At 53.8% G+C, this 17,783-nt stretch overlaps 7 protein-coding genes across 7 annotated transcripts; 5 read left to right on the top strand and 2 right to left on the bottom strand.

The window, feature by feature from the left end:
• Positions 1–428: 428 nt before the first annotated feature.
• LAESUDRAFT_621756 (uncharacterized protein) lies at positions 429–779 on the bottom strand (the record flags this gene model as incomplete). Its single annotated transcript, XM_040903279.1, has 3 exons — positions 429–482; positions 540–631; positions 680–779. Coding segments are annotated over 3 exons (246 nt in total), but the record flags the coding sequence as incomplete, so codon positions are not given.
• A 1,871-nt stretch (positions 780–2,650) lies between these two features.
• LAESUDRAFT_732656 (cysteine proteinase) lies at positions 2,651–6,474 on the top strand. The gene is made up of 6 exons (XM_040910280.1): positions 2,651–2,865; positions 2,926–2,939; positions 3,325–3,851; positions 3,911–4,229; positions 4,288–4,485; positions 4,547–6,474. The coding sequence occupies exons 1-6, from the start codon at positions 2,737–2,739 to the stop codon at positions 6,105–6,107; spliced, it is 2,748 nt and encodes a 915-aa protein (XP_040757756.1). The 5' UTR covers positions 2,651–2,736; the 3' UTR covers positions 6,108–6,474.
• A 225-nt stretch (positions 6,475–6,699) lies between these two features.
• Positions 6,700–11,413, top strand: LAESUDRAFT_688638 (cysteine proteinase). Its single transcript, XM_040905999.1, has 15 exons — positions 6,700–7,700; positions 7,748–7,840; positions 7,887–8,068; positions 8,114–8,209; positions 8,257–8,355; positions 8,405–8,907; positions 8,972–9,080; positions 9,137–9,225; positions 9,278–9,437; positions 9,490–9,963; positions 10,020–10,137; positions 10,189–10,438; positions 10,493–10,678; positions 10,730–11,125; positions 11,189–11,413. The coding sequence occupies exons 1-15, from the start codon at positions 7,138–7,140 to the stop codon at positions 11,264–11,266; spliced, it is 3,396 nt and encodes a 1,131-aa protein (XP_040757757.1). The 5' UTR covers positions 6,700–7,137; the 3' UTR covers positions 11,267–11,413.
• LAESUDRAFT_739770 (uncharacterized protein) lies at positions 11,151–14,293 on the bottom strand (the record flags this gene model as incomplete). Its single annotated transcript, XM_040911037.1, has 14 exons — positions 11,151–11,273; positions 11,437–11,774; positions 11,846–11,965; positions 12,023–12,080; positions 12,169–12,258; positions 12,313–12,494; positions 12,548–12,605; positions 12,672–12,871; positions 12,922–13,089; positions 13,145–13,356; positions 13,411–13,558; positions 13,611–13,690; positions 13,751–13,901; positions 14,191–14,293. The coding sequence occupies 14 exons, from the start codon at positions 14,291–14,293 to the stop codon at positions 11,151–11,153; spliced, it is 2,031 nt and encodes a 676-aa protein (XP_040757758.1).
• A 177-nt stretch (positions 14,294–14,470) lies between these two features.
• Positions 14,471–14,949, top strand: LAESUDRAFT_577469 (uncharacterized protein). The gene has a single exon (XM_040903023.1). It carries the CDS (start codon positions 14,581–14,583, stop codon positions 14,851–14,853), a length of 273 nt encoding a protein of 90 aa, XP_040757759.1. The 5' UTR covers positions 14,471–14,580; the 3' UTR covers positions 14,854–14,949.
• A 102-nt stretch (positions 14,950–15,051) lies between these two features.
• On the top strand, positions 15,052–15,330 carry LAESUDRAFT_626398 (uncharacterized protein; the record flags this gene model as incomplete). Its single annotated transcript, XM_040903343.1, has 2 exons — positions 15,052–15,179; positions 15,225–15,330. Coding segments are annotated over 2 exons (234 nt in total), but the record flags the coding sequence as incomplete, so codon positions are not given.
• Positions 15,331–16,328: 998 nt separating this feature from the next.
• LAESUDRAFT_816739 (terpenoid synthase) lies at positions 16,329–17,529 on the top strand. Its single transcript, XM_040914806.1, has 4 exons — positions 16,329–16,438; positions 16,490–17,097; positions 17,158–17,187; positions 17,240–17,529. Exons 1-4 carry the CDS (start codon positions 16,379–16,381, stop codon positions 17,520–17,522), a joined length of 981 nt encoding a protein of 326 aa, XP_040757761.1. The 5' UTR covers positions 16,329–16,378; the 3' UTR covers positions 17,523–17,529.
• Positions 17,530–17,783: the final 254 nt, after the last annotated feature.

The following is a 17,783-nucleotide window of genomic DNA, read 5'->3' on the forward strand; positions in this document are numbered from 1 at the left end:
TCTGCACCCATATCTTTCTTGTTCATCTGCTGACGGTCTGCTCCTCACCATATCATTCTCGTCACGGTCATCTTCGAAGCGTGTCGATCCAAAATGATCTCGTTGCATTCACTCTTTACCGACCTTGACCTTCGTTAATGTAATTCACTCACAGTTCTCCCAAACTGCTTTCACGATGGTGCACGTCACGATCCTGCACGATGGTTATATTCCGTTTCATGAACAAGTGGAAGTGTTAAGGCAGACATTATTTAAGGTCACTGATTTATATGCACAGCATCTGTCCAATAAATGTTTCACAAGTTTTTATATGGTTCATGATACTACTGCTTCATTTCTTTGTCATGATCTTTGTTTAGAACAAGGCTTGCTATGCTAATTCTGTCCGAGCTCAACATGATGTGGCATCAACACACTAAATTTGAATCAGCTTGGAAGTATGCAGCCAATGCTACATCCTTGAATGTCTCGCTTAGTGTAGGCTGTGTGAGATGAGCATGTGAAAGGCCAACCACAAAAAGGGATAAACAGACGCATACGTGAGGGTATGATGTCCGGACGATATCCTCCAAGCTCGCGCCGTACTCGACAGCAAGCTTAGCCTGGCCGATAACCTCGCCCATATTGATGTCTACGAAGAATATGTGCTCAGTGCAGCATGTTACGAGAGGATGCTCACCAATGACTCGCACACAGAGGACGTGATCGATCTCCTTCTCAGCGATGAACTCGACTTGGCCCTCATTGTCGAGGGTGATCTTGGCACCGGAGTTGGCGGCCGCGGCGGAACCCTCCTTCACCTGATGCGCGAGCGTAGGACCGAACATCAGCTCAACAACGCAGTTTACGCCCGCAACAGATGTGTTATATTGATCACTGATAATTATGCGACCCTTGGAGGGGGGGATTGGTCTCGACGCCGATCTCGCCAATCCCGAGGCCCTCGGGATAGATAGCGACGAGAATGACACCAGTACCCTGTTGTAGCGTTTATCAATGAATGCACGGGCGGGCGAAATTCGCAACTTACGCACCACAGTCTCCTGGCCGCCCTTGCTGCCTAGGTCTTGAGGTAGCTTTTGCCGTCCTTCTTCTCAGGGTTTTTACCTTCACGTTCAGAATGACAAGCCAAACGATATTTAACAGCGACTGATAAATCATTGAACACGCGACAGACGCAGTAGGTCGACTTGCTGCCAGCACAGGATTGGTAAGAACATGCTGATTGAAGGTAAGATCTTGAAGCTCCCATCAGCGATGCTCCTGCGGATCCTCGTTAGCAGTACTGACATACATTCCCAGTCGTGATGGAGACGCTGCCTCCTTCCCTCGAAAAGGCAAGATCAAGCACATCGGACTAGGGTGAGTGCAGTGTGGATTGGGCAAAGGCCATCCCAGGCACGTAGAGAAGATCTTCGCATGTCCCATGGAGTGCAGTCCCTTCGAGACCAGCATCGAAACCTCTGCGTTCCTGGCGGCTGCAAAAGAGGTGGGCGATAGGATCGTCGCGTACTTTCCACTGAGAAGAGGTATATTCGGCTTCGTCTCAAATGTGCCGAAGCTGACACCGTGCGGCTAGTCTCATTACAGGAAGATAAAGCACCTGTGGAATCCCACTTGTGCGACCACGCAATCGACTGCCTGTGAAAAGTCCAAATCGACCGCCGACTTTGGGCCAGAGATCTACCGGCCCATATTGTCCCATGTTTAACCCGAGAACAGCATCGAGCTGACAGACAAATTCCAAGATATTGACGAGAAGTACGTCGCGACCACCAGCCAGATTGCGCTCCCGTAGATCCTAGCGGAGCGCCCGGACGTCATTCCGATTCCACGAGCGCGATCGCCCGAGAGAGTAGAGGAGAACGCGGAGGCAGCCGATATCGCGCTGAAGAAGGAGGACCCGCGGAAGCTGGCCGATGACTGCGGACGTCAGTCCAGGGGGTTGCGCTGACTTACCGAATGCGTTTGATCTAATGCTGAATGCAGAGAATGGCCCGCTGGGCGAAACGGTAGACACGGGCCAACGGTGTGTACCAGAATGTAGCTAGACCAGCAAGAGTTTCCCAAACTCGCGGTAGTGAGTTTGATTGACAACAAAAGTACGGTTCTCAAAGCATTCGCCCTGGCCTCGGATGGAGCCTGACTGACTGCGAGAGTGCATGAGACTGACCGAAGTCCAAGCCCGAGCAGATCGGCACCAAAAGATGCGGAGGTGGCCATGTGTCCATTGAATGGCAAGCCAAGATGCTTTTGGGCGCAAGAAAGTTCAGTCGCACACATTAGCGTCAGTGCCCGAGCCATGGGCCGTTCGCGGCGGTGAGCGAGCGGGCCTCGGTTCGCGACCGTGGCAGCGAGGAGCTCCTCGCTGCGCGATGGCGGAGGCGAAGGGTGATGAGGAACCAGGCACGGGGGCGGCTTCTAGTCCTTCTCAGATCTCGTTCAATCCAGCGACCCAGCGGCTGCTGAATGCGCGTCTCGCGGTGAGATCTCGCATTGCGTTGCGCTGAATTTCAGGGCGTGCTGCGGGGAAGATGTTGAGGAGACAGAGAGTTCAGAGCGCAGGCAGTTAGCCGGAAGAGGACTGCCGCAAGAGTTTCCTAATTAGCGACAAGTGCCTTGGCCGGGTGGCGGCGCCGACTTGTTCTTTGCCCCGCTCGCCATCCTTCTCGTCCCTCTCGTCCTCCCGTTCCCCGTCCGCTCCAGTGCTCAAGCCCACCTCCTTGAGCCTGAAGTATGGCCATTGGAAAATGGATCTCATTCGGTTCCGCCCAGGCCAACCACGTCTCCATCCCCGTCGCTCCCGCCGTCACTCAACCTCCCGTCGCCTGTGCAGCGGACGCGAAGCAGTTTGGGCTCGAGAACGTAAGTCCTGCCGACTGTTATAAAGTCCAGCTGATTATCCATTCGTCTGTTTATCTACAGTTCGGGAATACATGGTGAGCACTGCTCTTTTCTACGACGCGTCCCGCGATGCTGCGCGTGCATCCGTTTCTTCACTTGTCTTTGTCTCGACGCTCTCTGCGCGATCCTCGCGCCGTACTCTGTCCATCATATCACCCATCGCGCCCAGTTACTATTTCATGCCCACCGCTCGAGTCCATTTGTCAGTAAGCCCGTGGGTATCGGACGGATTCGCAGAAGGGTGGCGCAGGGCAGATTCGTGTCTCCCCGTTTGTCCATTGCTTTACGCAATGCTGCTTTTCAATGCCTGCTGACGGCTAATCGTGCACCACGGCCGAGTACGTGGCCGTAGATCATCCATACTCCCTCTCCTTGGTGTTGTCTTCGCCGAATGTTACGTTACTGACCGTGACAATTTAGCTACGCCAACTCTGTACTACAGGCCCTGTACTTCTGTGGGCCATTTCGCGAGCTTCTAGTTCAATATCCCGATCCTGCTGCACCCGATATCCCGCATATACCACATCCCTCGTCATCTCTGCCGACATCCAACGCCGCTCCTTCCGCCATTCCCCGCAGCAGACTAGAGCGAAAGTCTTCCGTCTCAGAGTCTTCTCCCTCTCAGGCCTCGCAGCTCAATGCGAGCTTCCCGCGGTCAGATGCCTCCTCTGTGTTCCCTATTCCCCCGTCACCACCAACGCTGCTGTCCGCGTTGCGCTCACTGTTCGTGCACATAAGCAATCAGCCGGCCTCCAAAGGCACCATTGCGCCCCGCGCATTCATCGAGAAGCTCAAGCAAGAACATGAACTGTTCCGAAGTGGACAACATCAGGACGCGCACGAGTTTCTCAATTTCCTGTTGAATAGGATAGTGGAGGAGATTGAGCAGGACCGGCGGAGAGGGCAAAACGGAACCGCAAATGCAGGGAGTTTGAGCGGCGAAGACTGTACGTCCGTTCTGCCGACTCGTGCGCTTTTCTGTGACTACTAATGATGCCTTAAAAAGTGTCTACGTCGATTGCGACCTTGTCCACCACTGCCGCCGGCCCGACTTCCACTGCCTCCATATCGCCTTCAAGTCCCTCATTCCCACAGTCCACCTTGGTGCACCGGCTATTCGAAGGCGTGCTGACGAGCGAGACGCGCTGTCTCACATGCGAGACGGTCTCATCACGGGATGAGTCTTTTATTGACCTGTCGATTGACATCGAGCAGAACTCGAGCGTTACGGCGTGTCTGAGACAATTCAGCGCAAGTGAGATGCTCTGCCAAAAGAACAAGTTCTTCTGCGACGCGTGTTGCGACTTGCAGGAAGCGGAAAAGCGGTACGTGCCTGGATGCGCTGACGAACCTGTACGGGCATTGACTTTATTGATTGATTAGGATGAAGATCAAGAAGCTGCCGAACATCCTTGCATTACATTTGAAGCGGTTCAAGTACCAAGAGGACGTGAAAAGATACATCAAGCTCACATATCGTGTAGCATTTCCGCTGCAGTTACGATTATTTAATACCGTGGATGATGCAGAAAATCCCGATCGTCTGTACGAGCTGTTCGCCATTGTTGTTCACATTGGAGCGTGCGTCATCGATCTACATTATCAGCCGGCTGATTTCGTCTGACTCCATGATGATCACCAGCGGTCTCAACCACGGTCACTACGTTACTATCATCAAAGCTCGGGGGAAATGGCTTCTTTTCGACGATGAGAGTGTTGATGTCATCAAGGAATCCGACATCCCCAAATACTATGGCGAGACCAACAACGGCTCTGCCTACGTCCTTTACTACCAAGCAGTAGATCTTGACATGGCTGCACTCGGTATACGACCGCAGGAGGCTACAACGACGTCAACGGACATCGGTTTGGAACCCTCGTCGAGGCCGTCGAACGTCGCGACCGTGGTCGAATCCAGCGAGTCGGATCCCGCAGTACCGCCAGGGCTTACCGTTGATGCGGACTCGGAGAAGAGCGACTCCCCCCTTCCAACCCCGCGATCTCAGCCACAGTCATCGTCATCGCTGCAGACACCGAGACATGCTTCCCCACAGCCACCGACATTGGGGCTGTCGATACCCAAGCGGCCGTCCTCGGGACCTTCGACACCGGTGCAGGCATCCGGATCATCATCTTCTGGTGCGCTTGGAGGGCTATTCAACACCCTTCGGCATACACCGTCTATGCGAGTGCGCATGAATGGTGGTAATGCTTCCGACTCTCGGAGGAGCTGGATGGATGCTGTGCAGCACCACCCCACGTCATCGCCAACGAAGTCGCGTTCCAGCCGGCGCCCCGCAACAGCGCACGGAATTGTATCGACGACGAGCAGCCAGTCGCAGGAGTCGGAGCCGGGATCGCCGTCAATGGCATCAATGCCGGACGGACATGCTAAGGAGAAGCAGCCCGAGAAGAAGGCAAGCATGTGGTTCAAGCGGAAGAGCTCGCGACTCGAGGCGTCGTTCAGTGGCCCGTCATCAGTGCCAGTGAGGGAAGATACGGTGTCACCGCAGCGCTCGCAGACTCTGAAGGAAACCGGGCACTCGCGGGCGATGTCCGAGGCGAGTCCATCGCCTGCTCCGACGTCGTTCGCGGCGTCTCCGATGGGAATGGTACATTCGCCGTTGGTGCCACCGCCCCTAGCGTCTCCGTCGATGCCAATGTCACCCGTGCTGTCGCATCCACATCACCCGGAGCACAAGAAGTCGACGCCAGAGCTTCCGGGTAAAAGTAAGAGCAGCAGATCAGGCGTCACTTCTGCATTAGGGAGGCTGCCGCGGAGACCGTCCACCGCGGGCGCGACGGTTAGCACCCCTTCGCATGCAAGGCCAACGTCTGTTGTTGTACCGCCAATACCGTCCATACCTTCCTCACCGTCATCGCAACAACCGAATGGGACGGCTGGTCGGACGTTGTTGTCTGGCACTCCAGATGCTGCTCATCATCGCCACAGCCATTTGGACGAGTTTGGAATGCATGGCTTTCGGAGATCGCACCGGCCATCGACGGCGAGCGCTGTGCCGGAGTCGCCCAGGGCGACCGGCTTCGCTGCATCCCCATCGTCATCGAGCGTGGAGAACGGGACGAAGAAACGGGCGACGCGGAAGCTGAGCTTCAGTGCGCCCATGCTTGGATTCGGCCGAAAGGAGAAGAAGGACAGGGAGGTGCAGCCGCCTCCGAGCTCGTACGTTGCGAGCCGGTGACCGAGATCGATTTGTGAATTTGCTGTTGCTGCGTTCGACGTACGCATGCAATGAAATGACCCGCCAGCCGGCATGGACAGTGCTTGTGCGTGCTCTCTTTAGACTTGATATATCCCCGCCCACGTTCGCCATATGATTATCGCATTTACGCTTGTACTTACACCATGCCTGTAATTCTCTTCTGCTGCGCTGCTCTTCCTTCTGTCCAGCAACCCTCTTTTGCTGCTGCAGCGTTGTGCACACTCATTCATATTTTTTTCTGCGTGGAGGGGTGCTCTGTTGTAGATTCTGTTTCGCGACAAGCAGCTTGCATACCTATCACTTCTATATTTAAATAGCACACGATGTACATATATCAAACAGGCGCATTAGCATAGTGTAGTTTCTATGTGATATGCAAGCGTGCGCGGGTTAGACGCCCCACTGCCACATAAGGCAAGGTGGCGGGACGCGTGGTGATCTGATCTGAGACTGCTCCGACGCGCCAGTCTCTGCCAGTGCTCACGTTGTCCATCTCCTCTTCCCCTCGCAACTCTCCCCAGCCAGCTCGGGCTGGTTGAATCTGGACATGACCAGCGACTCAGGCTCGTCTCCCCCGCCGGATCAGTCTCCTCGTACCATCAAGGAACCCATTAATCCCGCCGATTCCAAGCATGTCGCACCGAAAGCCACCAGCTCTGTGACCCTGTACACGCCCGTCCCTGCAACCAGCTTTTATGGGTCTACTGGCGTTGGCTCCTCCCATACCGGATATATCGCTCCCGCATCGTCTCCCTTTCGCGAGTTCCAGCTCGTGGAGGAGGCACCTAGCCCAGAGGTTGTCGCCCCCAATGCCACTTACGATGCATGGGGCAGAACTGCCTGGCAGGACCCAGGGATCACTCCGTGGGACTCTGCATGGTCTGGAGGAGGCTCGTGGGGCGATACAAATCCCATACACAAGGTCCCCATTGACGGCCGCAGCGAGGAGGAAGAACTGAACTGGGCAGATGCTACGGTTCGCGCGAATCATGCCAGGCCGGGTCCTGGGATGCTTCCTCCTATGTTGGCAGATATGCTACATGATCCTGAACACGCACTCTACCACATAAGCATTACACCGCCCGATCCGACCTCTCATCAATTCTGTCCGTCCCCGGAAGAAGTCCGGACGTCTGTGCCACACCCACATGCATACTACTGCAAAGAACATAATGGTTGGGTGATACTCATTTGGAGGTCGTCCACCGTCCTTCCGCCGCTCGAGCGCGCCTTCGATCCGCCCTTGCCGGACATGGCTCGTCGGAAGCAGACAACATCGTGCGTTGGTGACGGTGAACAGCCGTTTGGGCAGGTCAACATCACTCATCACTGGCACCACTATGAACATGCTGTGGATTCACAGAAGCTCAACCCGCCTTTCATGCGGGAGAACACACTGCTGGGCCTCTACGTCTGCTGCCAGTGCTCAACCTATTGCCTCGTGTCCGACGTCATCCCCGGAGTGGTACCCGCAGAACATATGAAGCGCTTTGTGCGTGAGAGGTATGCGCATCCCCCACTGGATTGGACGCCACACGCGAGCGTCGCGTCCGGATTCGAAACCATTTTGACGTGCGTGGATAGAATAAAACTCGTTGCTTTATCTCATCCTTCCGCAGGATCGTTAACAACCGATTGTGGAGAGATGAGCAAAGATCACTCCCTGTACACACCCATCGATTCCAGCTGAAGCTTGGATGGAATGATGCTGTGTATGTGAGGCACCCTTTCCATCATGTCTATACTAATTTCTCGTAGGCGGCGTGTTTTTGAGGCTGTCGGTTTCACTGTGGAAGAAGATACCAGCGAGCCGCAGCCAACTGTCTACCTCAAGCCCCCGAAGATCGACCCATCGACGCCTGAAGGCAAGCAGACCCGCGCCAAGTTGCTTCGCGCATGGGTGGAGCTCAACGCCTGGCTTGCGATTTACCTGAAATCTAGTATGTTTTGAGCCTACACGCTGGCCATCCACTAAGTAGAAGCAGAGAATGTAGGGGACTACGTTTCAATGCCACCGTCCGCGGATGCCACTGAGGTGCGAGAAATGTATCAGATGGGCATCGGAGCACACGTGAGCCAAAGTACGTGCTAAGCCACTCGATCCGTAAGGTTGCTTACGCGGTGTTAGTCCCTCGTGGCTTGCTCCCCGAGACGGTCGCCCTCAAGAACGATGTCTTAGCTGAAGACTGGCGAAGTCTCGGAATGACACCGGCGACGTATTCATGGGGTGAGTAGATACCTGGGTACTTGGAATACGAGAACTAACTTACCGCCAGAGCTGTTGATGTTCGCCTACCTCGCCCAGTGCCGCTGCGATCCGGCGCGTACCCCGAAGTATTTCACATGTCTGTCCAACATCGTGCAGGCTATGGTAGAACTCGGCGAAGCTGTCCCGGAGCTGCAGCAGCTCATCATGGACGAGCGCAACAGATACCGGTACACAAGTGAGAATCTCCGCGATGCGATCACTCTACTCGGCTTCGGCAGAGACAACGAGCTGAAGGTGGGACTCGATGACGAGGTCGATGATGAGTTCATCCTTCGTGCCTGGAGGGACGCGCGGCGCCGCGCGTGGCGGGACACCGTCAATGGCAGCGAGCTCCGCATGAGGCTGAATGAAGCTTTGAAATTTGTCGCGGACGATCGGGGAAGTGCTGTCCTCAGGAAGGCCTGGGAGGAGGAGAAAGGTTCGGGCATGTCGCCTGATGCGGCATATGCTGCTCTCGGAGTACCGACAGACGTAGATGATGGCATGCTCATAACAGTCTATGGGCTACGGGTGTGTCGTCGGGTTTTAACCGGTTATTCGACTCACGATGGATGTGCTAACCATGCAAATGCAGGTCGATGACCAGCCCAGCCAAGCAGAACGGATGCGGGAGGCGTTGACAGTCATCGCGGAAGTCACTGGCAGCGAGAGGCTTCAACAATTCATTGCTACTGGTCGCGATCGTAAGTATTAATCAATGGAGACGTTGGTGACGTTCAAATTTACACGTCTCCTCTAGCGGGCGATGCTACTCATGTTACTATGCCGGAAATGCCTCGAGGGCTGAACCAGCTTGGGAACACGTGTTACCTCAACTCTCTCCTCCAGGTGAGAATGCTAGATCGTTAGAGCGACATACGTTACAATATGATCCGCACAGTATTTCTACACTATCAAGGATCTCCGCGAAGCCATCACTCCGCTTTCAAGCACTGATACGAAGGCATTGGACGATAGTAAGTTCACAGACGATGATCTGAAACGGCATCGTGTTGGTGGGCGGTTGGTGACAAGGAGAGAGATCTTGCGTTCGAAACGATGTAAGATCTGTCTATTTCCTCCCACAGGACCTATCTCATCTGTAGCGCTCAGTTGTCCACCAATTGGCCGATCTGTTCTGGAATCTGGAGTATTGTGAAGTTCCTGCAGTGACGCCTACTATCGATCTGGCAAAGCTTGCTCTTGTGACATCGCAAGATGAAGAAGAGGACGACCAGGACAGGGCAGGTACCGACTCGTCGAACGATACCGACGCTACTCTCGTAGAAGATGCTCCTCCCCGCTTGTCTTCCCCACCGCCCCTCTCAAGCCCGACTGACACTATCTTGGGAAAGCGAAACCGGGATGTCGGGGTTGGTATGGATATCGATAGTCCTCCGGACGCAACAGGGTCGTCATCTCCTGCGTCGACTGTAGAACAGCCGACGGCGTCCTCATCTAAGCTGCCAGCGGAACCGATGGACGTCGAGATGCAGGACGTCTCGACACCCGCGGGTCCTCAGCTGAAGCCGCCTCCGCTACCTGCACGGAAGCCTCGGCGTGTTGACGACTCTGTGATGATGTTTGGTGCGTGTGATAGGATAATGCGTAGGACGATGGGTTGACAATTCATCGCTCGGTAGGAAGACAGCATGACGTCTCGGAATGCATGGACAATTGCATGTTCCAGATTGAGACTGCTCTGCTCGACTTCGAACAAATGACGGGAGCAGATGATGACAAGACGAGCGTGATCAAGAGGTGATCACTTACGATCCTCTAATTGTACCTCAATTAATGAATGTGTTGCAGGTTGTTCTATGGGAAGAAGCGGCAACGTCTAACACCTTTGAGGCCTGCTGGCAGCGCCAGATATGAGTCTTCCATACATGAAAAGGAGGACCTCTTCTCTCACCTGCATGTAAACGTCTCCGATGAGGGATTCGACCTATATGACGGGTTGGCACGCTATTTCGACGACGTTGTGGAGTTCGACGGCCAGAAGAAGCGGATGGAAGTGACGCTCGTGGACCTTCCTCCATTACTTCAAATTCAGCTCCAGGTAACGTACTCCCTGAGCGTGCCTCTCCGAGGTTAACTAAATTCCTCATCGCAGCGCGTACAATTCGATCGCGAAACACAACAGGCGTACAAGTCACAAGCATACGTCAAGTTTGGTGAAACAATATACATGGACCGTTTCCTGGACACCGCGGAACAAGACAAAAAGGCACGCGCGAAAGCGATACAGGCTGACCTGAATGCAAGCCGAGATCATGTACAGCGCCTTACGAAGGACAAGGTGGGATTTTCTGCTACGCCAAGCGCCTCAAATGCTCACACATAAATGCAGCATGCACCTTTCGCGCCTGCATTGGGCGGGACGGCCGATTTTCTCTCGAAGCAGGATGCCTTCCAGATACCCGAAGTCGACGATAGTCTGATCGCCACGCTTAATAAAGAACAGGACTCCGTCACGGCGCAGCTAGAGCAGGAGAGAAGCAATGTTCTCCGCTTGAAGAGCGAGATCGAAGACATCTGGAAGGATGATACATCAGCGACGTACGAGCTGACTTCGGTCTTTGTACACCGCGGATCGTCGCCTTCCTGGGGACACTACTTCTTCTACTCTCGGAATCTGCCTGATCACCCTAATCAGTGGTTTAAATACAACGACTCGGATGTAAGTATAGTCTCGAAGGATGAGGTGTTGGCGGACACTACTGGGTCAACGGCAAACCCGTACATGGTATGTGCCTTCTTCTCTGGCGCGATCACTGTTTCGGTTCGCTCACGGCGATGACACTATTAGCTTGTATTTGCACGAAAAGGATCGCAGGCCATCCATACTGTGCACAGATTCGACCCGCAACAGCTGCAAGACGGATGATGTCCACCTACATTTTGTCACCAATCATTATGAACTAATGCGCATTGTATACTACGCATCCTGCTTGTGTGTGTTTCTACTAAGTGCCTGTGTTATCCCGATAATGAAAGGTTGCCGAGCGCTGGGCCGCTTTTCAGTGACAACAGGAAAGATGAAGAGATGCTGCTCACGAGACGGTTCATAGCCATGCCCAATTCGAGCAAACGAGGGCGTGCGAGGAAACCGTCAACTTTATGATCTTCCACGAGCAAGTCCAGGCCGATTTTATCTAGCCTGTCATTGAGGTCTTGCAGTGTCGCTTTCAGCTCTTGCTTGGAGCGGTTTCCACCCTCAGCGTGCAGCAGCTGGAGCGCTACTGCGATGGTTCGCGTCTGGCTGTCGTGAACCAGCTGCTTGACTGCTGCCAAATCAAGAGTGCTGTCTCCTGATTCGATAGCAGTACGTTTGGGTGAAATCGTCTTCGTTCCGCGCGATGGCAGTCTCCGCGGATCAAAGAAGCGGCTGCGAACTGCCCCGAATTTTGGGACTGAGCCTCGCAATCAGGTAAGACTAGTCAGATAATTTTCCGTCTACATGTACCTTCGTACTGAGAGACTACGGAGGGGATTTCCTGCGCAACCTGTCGAGCGACCGCGGTGATGTCATAGCAACAGTAGTCGCGCATTTCGAGCACGAGGTCCGCTACGTCGCAATAGTCGCCTGCGAGTGTCTAAGCGTGCCACTCTGGCGAAGAGCACCAGCGATAATAATACGTGCCGCATCCGCCGATGACCAGGATGGAGGAGCAGCGGTGATCCTTGAGCATCGCGCGAATCTGCGTGGAATGTATATGAGTGTGCGTGCAAGCATGAGAGATCGGGACGAGCCTTGAAGATAAGAGGCGTGATGGGGTCCGCGGAGACGAGCCGCTGCATTCGCAGGTCTCGAATGAGGAAGTTGGTCGCGCAGCTGTCCTCGTCGAATAGCAGGAGGTCCGTTCCTAGCTCCAGTGCCTGCGAGAGATTTGATCTGAGTAGCGGAGCGGTACAAGAACAGGAAACGCTCACCTCGATCACGCCTGCGGCCATGGACGTGCTCCCGCTCGCGTCCTGTGTAGAGAAAGCGGTAGTAGAGGCGCCTCCTGGGAGATTGTTGATGAAAGGCGAGATGTCGACGCAAATAATTGGGCGGCCATCCTCGCCTTGTACGGACACGCATCGATCCGAGGTCACCACGAACTCTCGGCCATCTATGATACAAGCAGGTCAATCGGGCACCACAAAAGACGAAAGAGCCAACGACCTCCGGAGATGTGATTGTAACACCCGACCGCGAGCGCATCCAACAGCGTCGATTTTCCCTGAACAGGAACGCGCACTCAACACACTGCAGCAGCGTTATCACGCATACAATAAAGAGCACCTACATGGAACCCGCCCCCAGCGATCATCGTGACTCCCGCTGGGACCGCCATCCCTCTGACTGTGCCGCGATGTGGCAGTGTGAACGTGCGTTCGAGGTTAGGCGGGGACTGGAAAGGCACGGCGGGAGGAGTGTGCATGGGCGCGTCGGACGCACCGCTCGCGCGCGGAAGAATTGCATCGTTGGCGACGAAGGCGACGAGACCTGCAGACGAGGTTTATTATCAGAGTAGGGATGAAGAGGATGGAACTGACCTGCTGAGCGGATGAGGGCGCGGAGTGCATCTTGGTCCTCGACGCAGTCTACGAATTCACGCAGCTCGTCAGTATCCGTACTGTCCGTGGTGTACAGTAGCGAGCGAGCGAGCGTCGGTATTGCATTGCGGAAGATGTCCGCGGCCCAGTCCCCGAGGATGGTCCGGCCTGGCGGGGATAGTCAGCAACGCTCTAACAGCGCACGGGAGCTGAGACGCGTTACCTTGCGCAGGGAGGCCGACGGTAAATCTCGCCTCGATGCCATCGTCGTCTAGGATGACCGAGCTTCGCTCGAGCACCTCCTGGCCGGGCGTATCGACGGCGATCTCGCCGCCCTTTGCCGCGGACCAGTTCTTGCTGCTCCGGCTGTTCTTCGATAGCTGGGCTGCAGACGCATGCAATTTGCGGGTAAGGAAGTCGCAAAGGGCGATTCGTCTGATATGATATCAACACTCAGAAGCAATATACTTTGTTCAGCCCGTTGCGTACCGAATACGATTCGCATACAGGTCGGGAGGGAATTTTGCCACGGCGTGTTTCACTCGGGCACGAGCCTTGCTCGGTGGAGCGAACGGGTCGCTCTGCACGTAATCTATGGATAATTGAAACGCAGCAGGGTGAGCGTAATCCCATTGTCCTTCAAAGAATATGAGTTTTATGTATGCTAGTAAGGTGGCGGAGAGACGCACCCTGGATGTCACGATATGCGGGATAGCTCTTCCCATTCAGTCGTGTTGTAAGCGTACTGATCAACTGGGCTGAGCTGCCGCTAGCTACCGCAAATGATGTTTACTATGAAGTTACCACTAGTCAAAACGGCGTACGTTACTCGCCTTGTCTTTCATCATGCTGTCGTTTCACTCCGCGGTTCGCACCATATTCGGTACGGTCTGCAGGAGCAGAGCCTCTTCCAGCACCGCGGCCGTAGCCCTCTCCCCTGCCGCGCCCGCCATACAGGTTCTTGTAGTACTCTCCACGGCCTGGGCCAGAATAATGTCTCTTAGATCTCAGCGCTCTTTGCGGGGAAGGCTTTGCCAGCCTATGAAAGGCGAAGAGCCCGTACCTGACATGCAGCAGACGATTTGAGACGGAGTGCAGGTCACCAATTAATTGAGTCGACGGTGGTGAGGGTCGCGCTTGATCATGATCTCATGATCGCATAAGTGAGCGCTCTAGGCTTTTGGTGGCAGCAATGCTCGATAAGTAAGTAACTTTATAATGTCTCATTAGTACTGTAAGCGCCCTCAGGCCTCAGCGCTCGGCGCTTACGCAGGAATGGTTTTTTTATCGTTGCCTTACTCTCTCGCGTCTGCGCGGCATACTTTGCAAGCTGGCTTTGTGCAATCTCGCCAGTGTTATGCGTGCAACTCATCTTGGATCCACAGTCGTACTCAATGCTAGTTTGGATAACGTCCTGAAGAACAGCATGGACGAATGAGAGACTGGCAGCTAACTTTCTTTCCTCGTACTCTGCACGTTTGGGAAGAGCAGAATAGCCTTTCGCGTCCCAGAGGGCTCATTGCGAAGAGCCGTATTGCCTGTCAGCTGGACATCTCACTAGCACTGCCCATGAGTTCCGACCGACATTGACACCGGCTAGCCGGGACACTGTCTTCTTGTACCTGGACTGAGGATCCTCTTGTTGATATCGCAAATCTCATGCTTACTCCTGCTCGCATCCACGTATGGCCTCCCATCGCTCATCCGTACCTTGAAATCCGCATTCGATGCGTGACTTATAACGCCAGGCGCGCACCATCGCGGTCTCATCGGCACACCTGTCCTGGATTACCTTCGATGGCGAAGACGGTATTACATCTCCTTTCCGGTGTCTCAGAGGCCATCCAGGCTGTGTTGACTCTCGGCAGCTTTGCATCAAGCGTCATCGTGCGTGTGCCTGCCACCCTGGTGTGCTACTGTAGCAACAGTTAGCTCTCGGCCCTGGTCACCGTGGGCTCATGTTTCCTATAGTGCGGAGCTATCTCGCCTCCGACACATTCTCTGGCTGATATAGCATTCCTGACATGACGCATCCACATCCACATCTGCCTAAGCACGAGCCATTGTAGCCGCCGCTCATTTTCTACCAAAGGGAATTCACGGATTTAGAAGCCTTATTCAGTATGGGGCATGACAGCTTCGGCATCTCTCGCAACCGCCAACGACGGGATATTGGTTCTCGTCAAAATCGAGACTCGCGATGCCATGACGAATTTGGATGGCATTCTTTCTGTAGATGGCCTCGGTATGCCTGTCATGTTTCGTATCGATGACTGAGTGCGTGGTTTTAATTTTCGCTGCAGATGGTGTTCTCGTTGGTCTTATGGTCTGTCGCTCTCGCATGGGTACCGATCGCCGTCTCTCGACTTGCAACCGGAAGTCGAGGTGCTGATCCAAAACGTACGGAGACAATGCACATATCAAAAGCGAGAAATGGTCAATAGCTCCATGACCTGCTCCGGGTGTCTCGCAAATTCAAGTGTCTTGATTCGAAGCGCCATGCTGCGAGCTCTCAGGCAGCAAACCATGTCGAGGAAGGCTTTGATATCTTACATGAGGTCTAGCCCCGTCTGCGTGACGCGATTTGCCCATCTTACGCAACAATACTAGTCTTAATGCGATGACACACTAACGTCACCTCAGGTGCCTCCGCACTCGCTTAGCGCAAAACTTCCGACAGCCGCGGAGCACACTGCGCTCCCGAGGTCGGTCAGGTACTAATTTGTTTCTCCGCGGTGTTCCCGCATGCTCTGTCAAGATTTGAAATTGTAATATTCGGCGCGTGCTTGAACAAGGTGCATAGCCAGTTCAATCTCAAAGTCATCAGTGTGTTCCAAGAATAATCTCACGACAACATATGATTATCGGTCTCGCACCTACGTAGGAATTCCCTGCTGCGTGGATTCTTTTACATTCCTGACGTTTCTTTTTCCGGGAAGTAGACTTGCGGTTCTATCTACAAAACGTAGAAGAAGCCAACCAGTGGCATGCACACGGTCTTATCGCGACACATCCATTCTCCGATATGACACAGAATTTGTCACCAACTCTCCATGCCGGTCGGCGTCAGGTGTGCTGCGATGCTGACAAAGGGTATACTCCGTCCTACCTTACACTAGCCCTAATCATCCGACGTGTTGCTCAGAATGAAGTTAGGTTCAGTTAAGTTGAGTTGGAGCCATGGTGGCCACATCTCAGCAGAAATGCATACGTTTTTTGTTGTATAGATGCTATTGTAAGGGTGGCATCACTTTCGCTAGCGAAGTCATTTATTTCAGATCGCAAACTCTGTCATGTTGACTCAGAACGTGGTGTCTTATCGCCGCTGTCAACCCTTAGGCTCGTAGAGGTGTTTAATCGCTCCACTTGGGCTGACTGACACCATAAAGCCTCTCATCATTCCGTCTGTGTCTTCAAGCTCGTAACCGTGACATCTGTGCTGCATTCTCTCTCCCATATGTCGCTTCACGTTCTCTCTCAGATGGTGGACATCAGTGGAGACCTCACCGTCAACAAAGTAATTGTAGATGAGCCTGTGCCTTGCATTGTACTCATGCATAACATACAGGAGGATCTTATCAATGTCTCGAAGTCGTCGATAGGCCGACTGTTACAAAAGTTCCATGTCACGCCTGCAAAGATCCCCCAGGACTTCGAGCTTGAGTCCAAAGCCAGAACTGTGACCGACGAATGGACCTTCGGCATTCGCCCTCAAATCAGGACCGGTGTCAACTTTGCCACGGTAGCCTTTGCGCACATCACAGACATCGAAACAAAGGTCGCCGTTGCACTATACTGTGCACTGATCGCTGGCATGGACGATCCTGCCAGGCTCAGTGCTAATGCGGTGATCTCTAGCGAACCCTTCCGCAAGCTGTGCAGCGGTTCCGCTCGTTACGATCCGGGAATACCGGGAGCGTTGTTCAAGTTGCTCGTCAAGACTCATGAACTATTCCCTCCTTTTGCTGCCAACACCATTTACATTTCAGTGTTGCAGTTCCTCAATGGCGCAATGCTGGAGAACGAATATGACAGTGGAGGCTTTGATCTTACCAAATCGGCGCTGCGGTTTGTCGAGTACCAGCGATATCTTACTGGGATTTCCGATGGATTTGCATGTTTTATTTGGGAAGGGGCGAAGTTTCCAGATGAGCGAGTTTACGCAAGCGCCATACCGTGAGTACATTTATTGGACAGATGTTGGGAGTACGCATGATACTAACCCTCAATACATAGTGATGCCGGTATCTTCATGAACTACGTGAAGTAAGATTTGCCGCTATCACATCCACTGCTGGGAGGTCTGACATTCTGACAGCGACGTATTTTCGTTCTATAAAGAAGAATTAGCGGGGGAGACGACGACATACATCCACAATCGCGCTCTCGTGAGTGGAAAGGCACTCCCCGAGACGCTCCACGACGTCATCGACGATGCCTTCGCTGCAGCGGAACGCGTTCGTAATGTTCTCAGCGGCGAAGCACGGGAGGTGTGGGACAGCTTTGAGAAGGGGTTCATTGTGTTCCATATCGGTGACCGACGATACCGCCTGCAAGAGGTGCTTGGGACGGAATATTTCCTCGACCGTGCAGAGTGGTAGACCGAGCATAATCCAATTTGTTTGTTCCGATGTGAGTCTTTCCTGAGAAAACTGACGGCCGTTTTTCACCGACCAGTTCGTTGGTGTGGGGATACAAGGGCTGTTTGAGGCCCGCGTGCACGGTCGGGCGAGGGAAGTGTTGTTTGAGAGATAATTAGCCCTTCAATGGAAGCAGCAATTTGGCGTGCGTGTTTCTCCTATGTTCTGAACACTGAAATTAAAATTTTTCAAGTGGCGCTCCGGGGTGGGTCTGTGAGGTCT

The sequence above is a fragment of the Laetiporus sulphureus genome (genome assembly GCF_001632365.1).
Source record: "Laetiporus sulphureus 93-53 unplaced genomic scaffold LAESUscaffold_96, whole genome shotgun sequence".
Taxonomy (NCBI): domain Eukaryota; kingdom Fungi; phylum Basidiomycota; class Agaricomycetes; order Polyporales; family Laetiporaceae; genus Laetiporus; species Laetiporus sulphureus.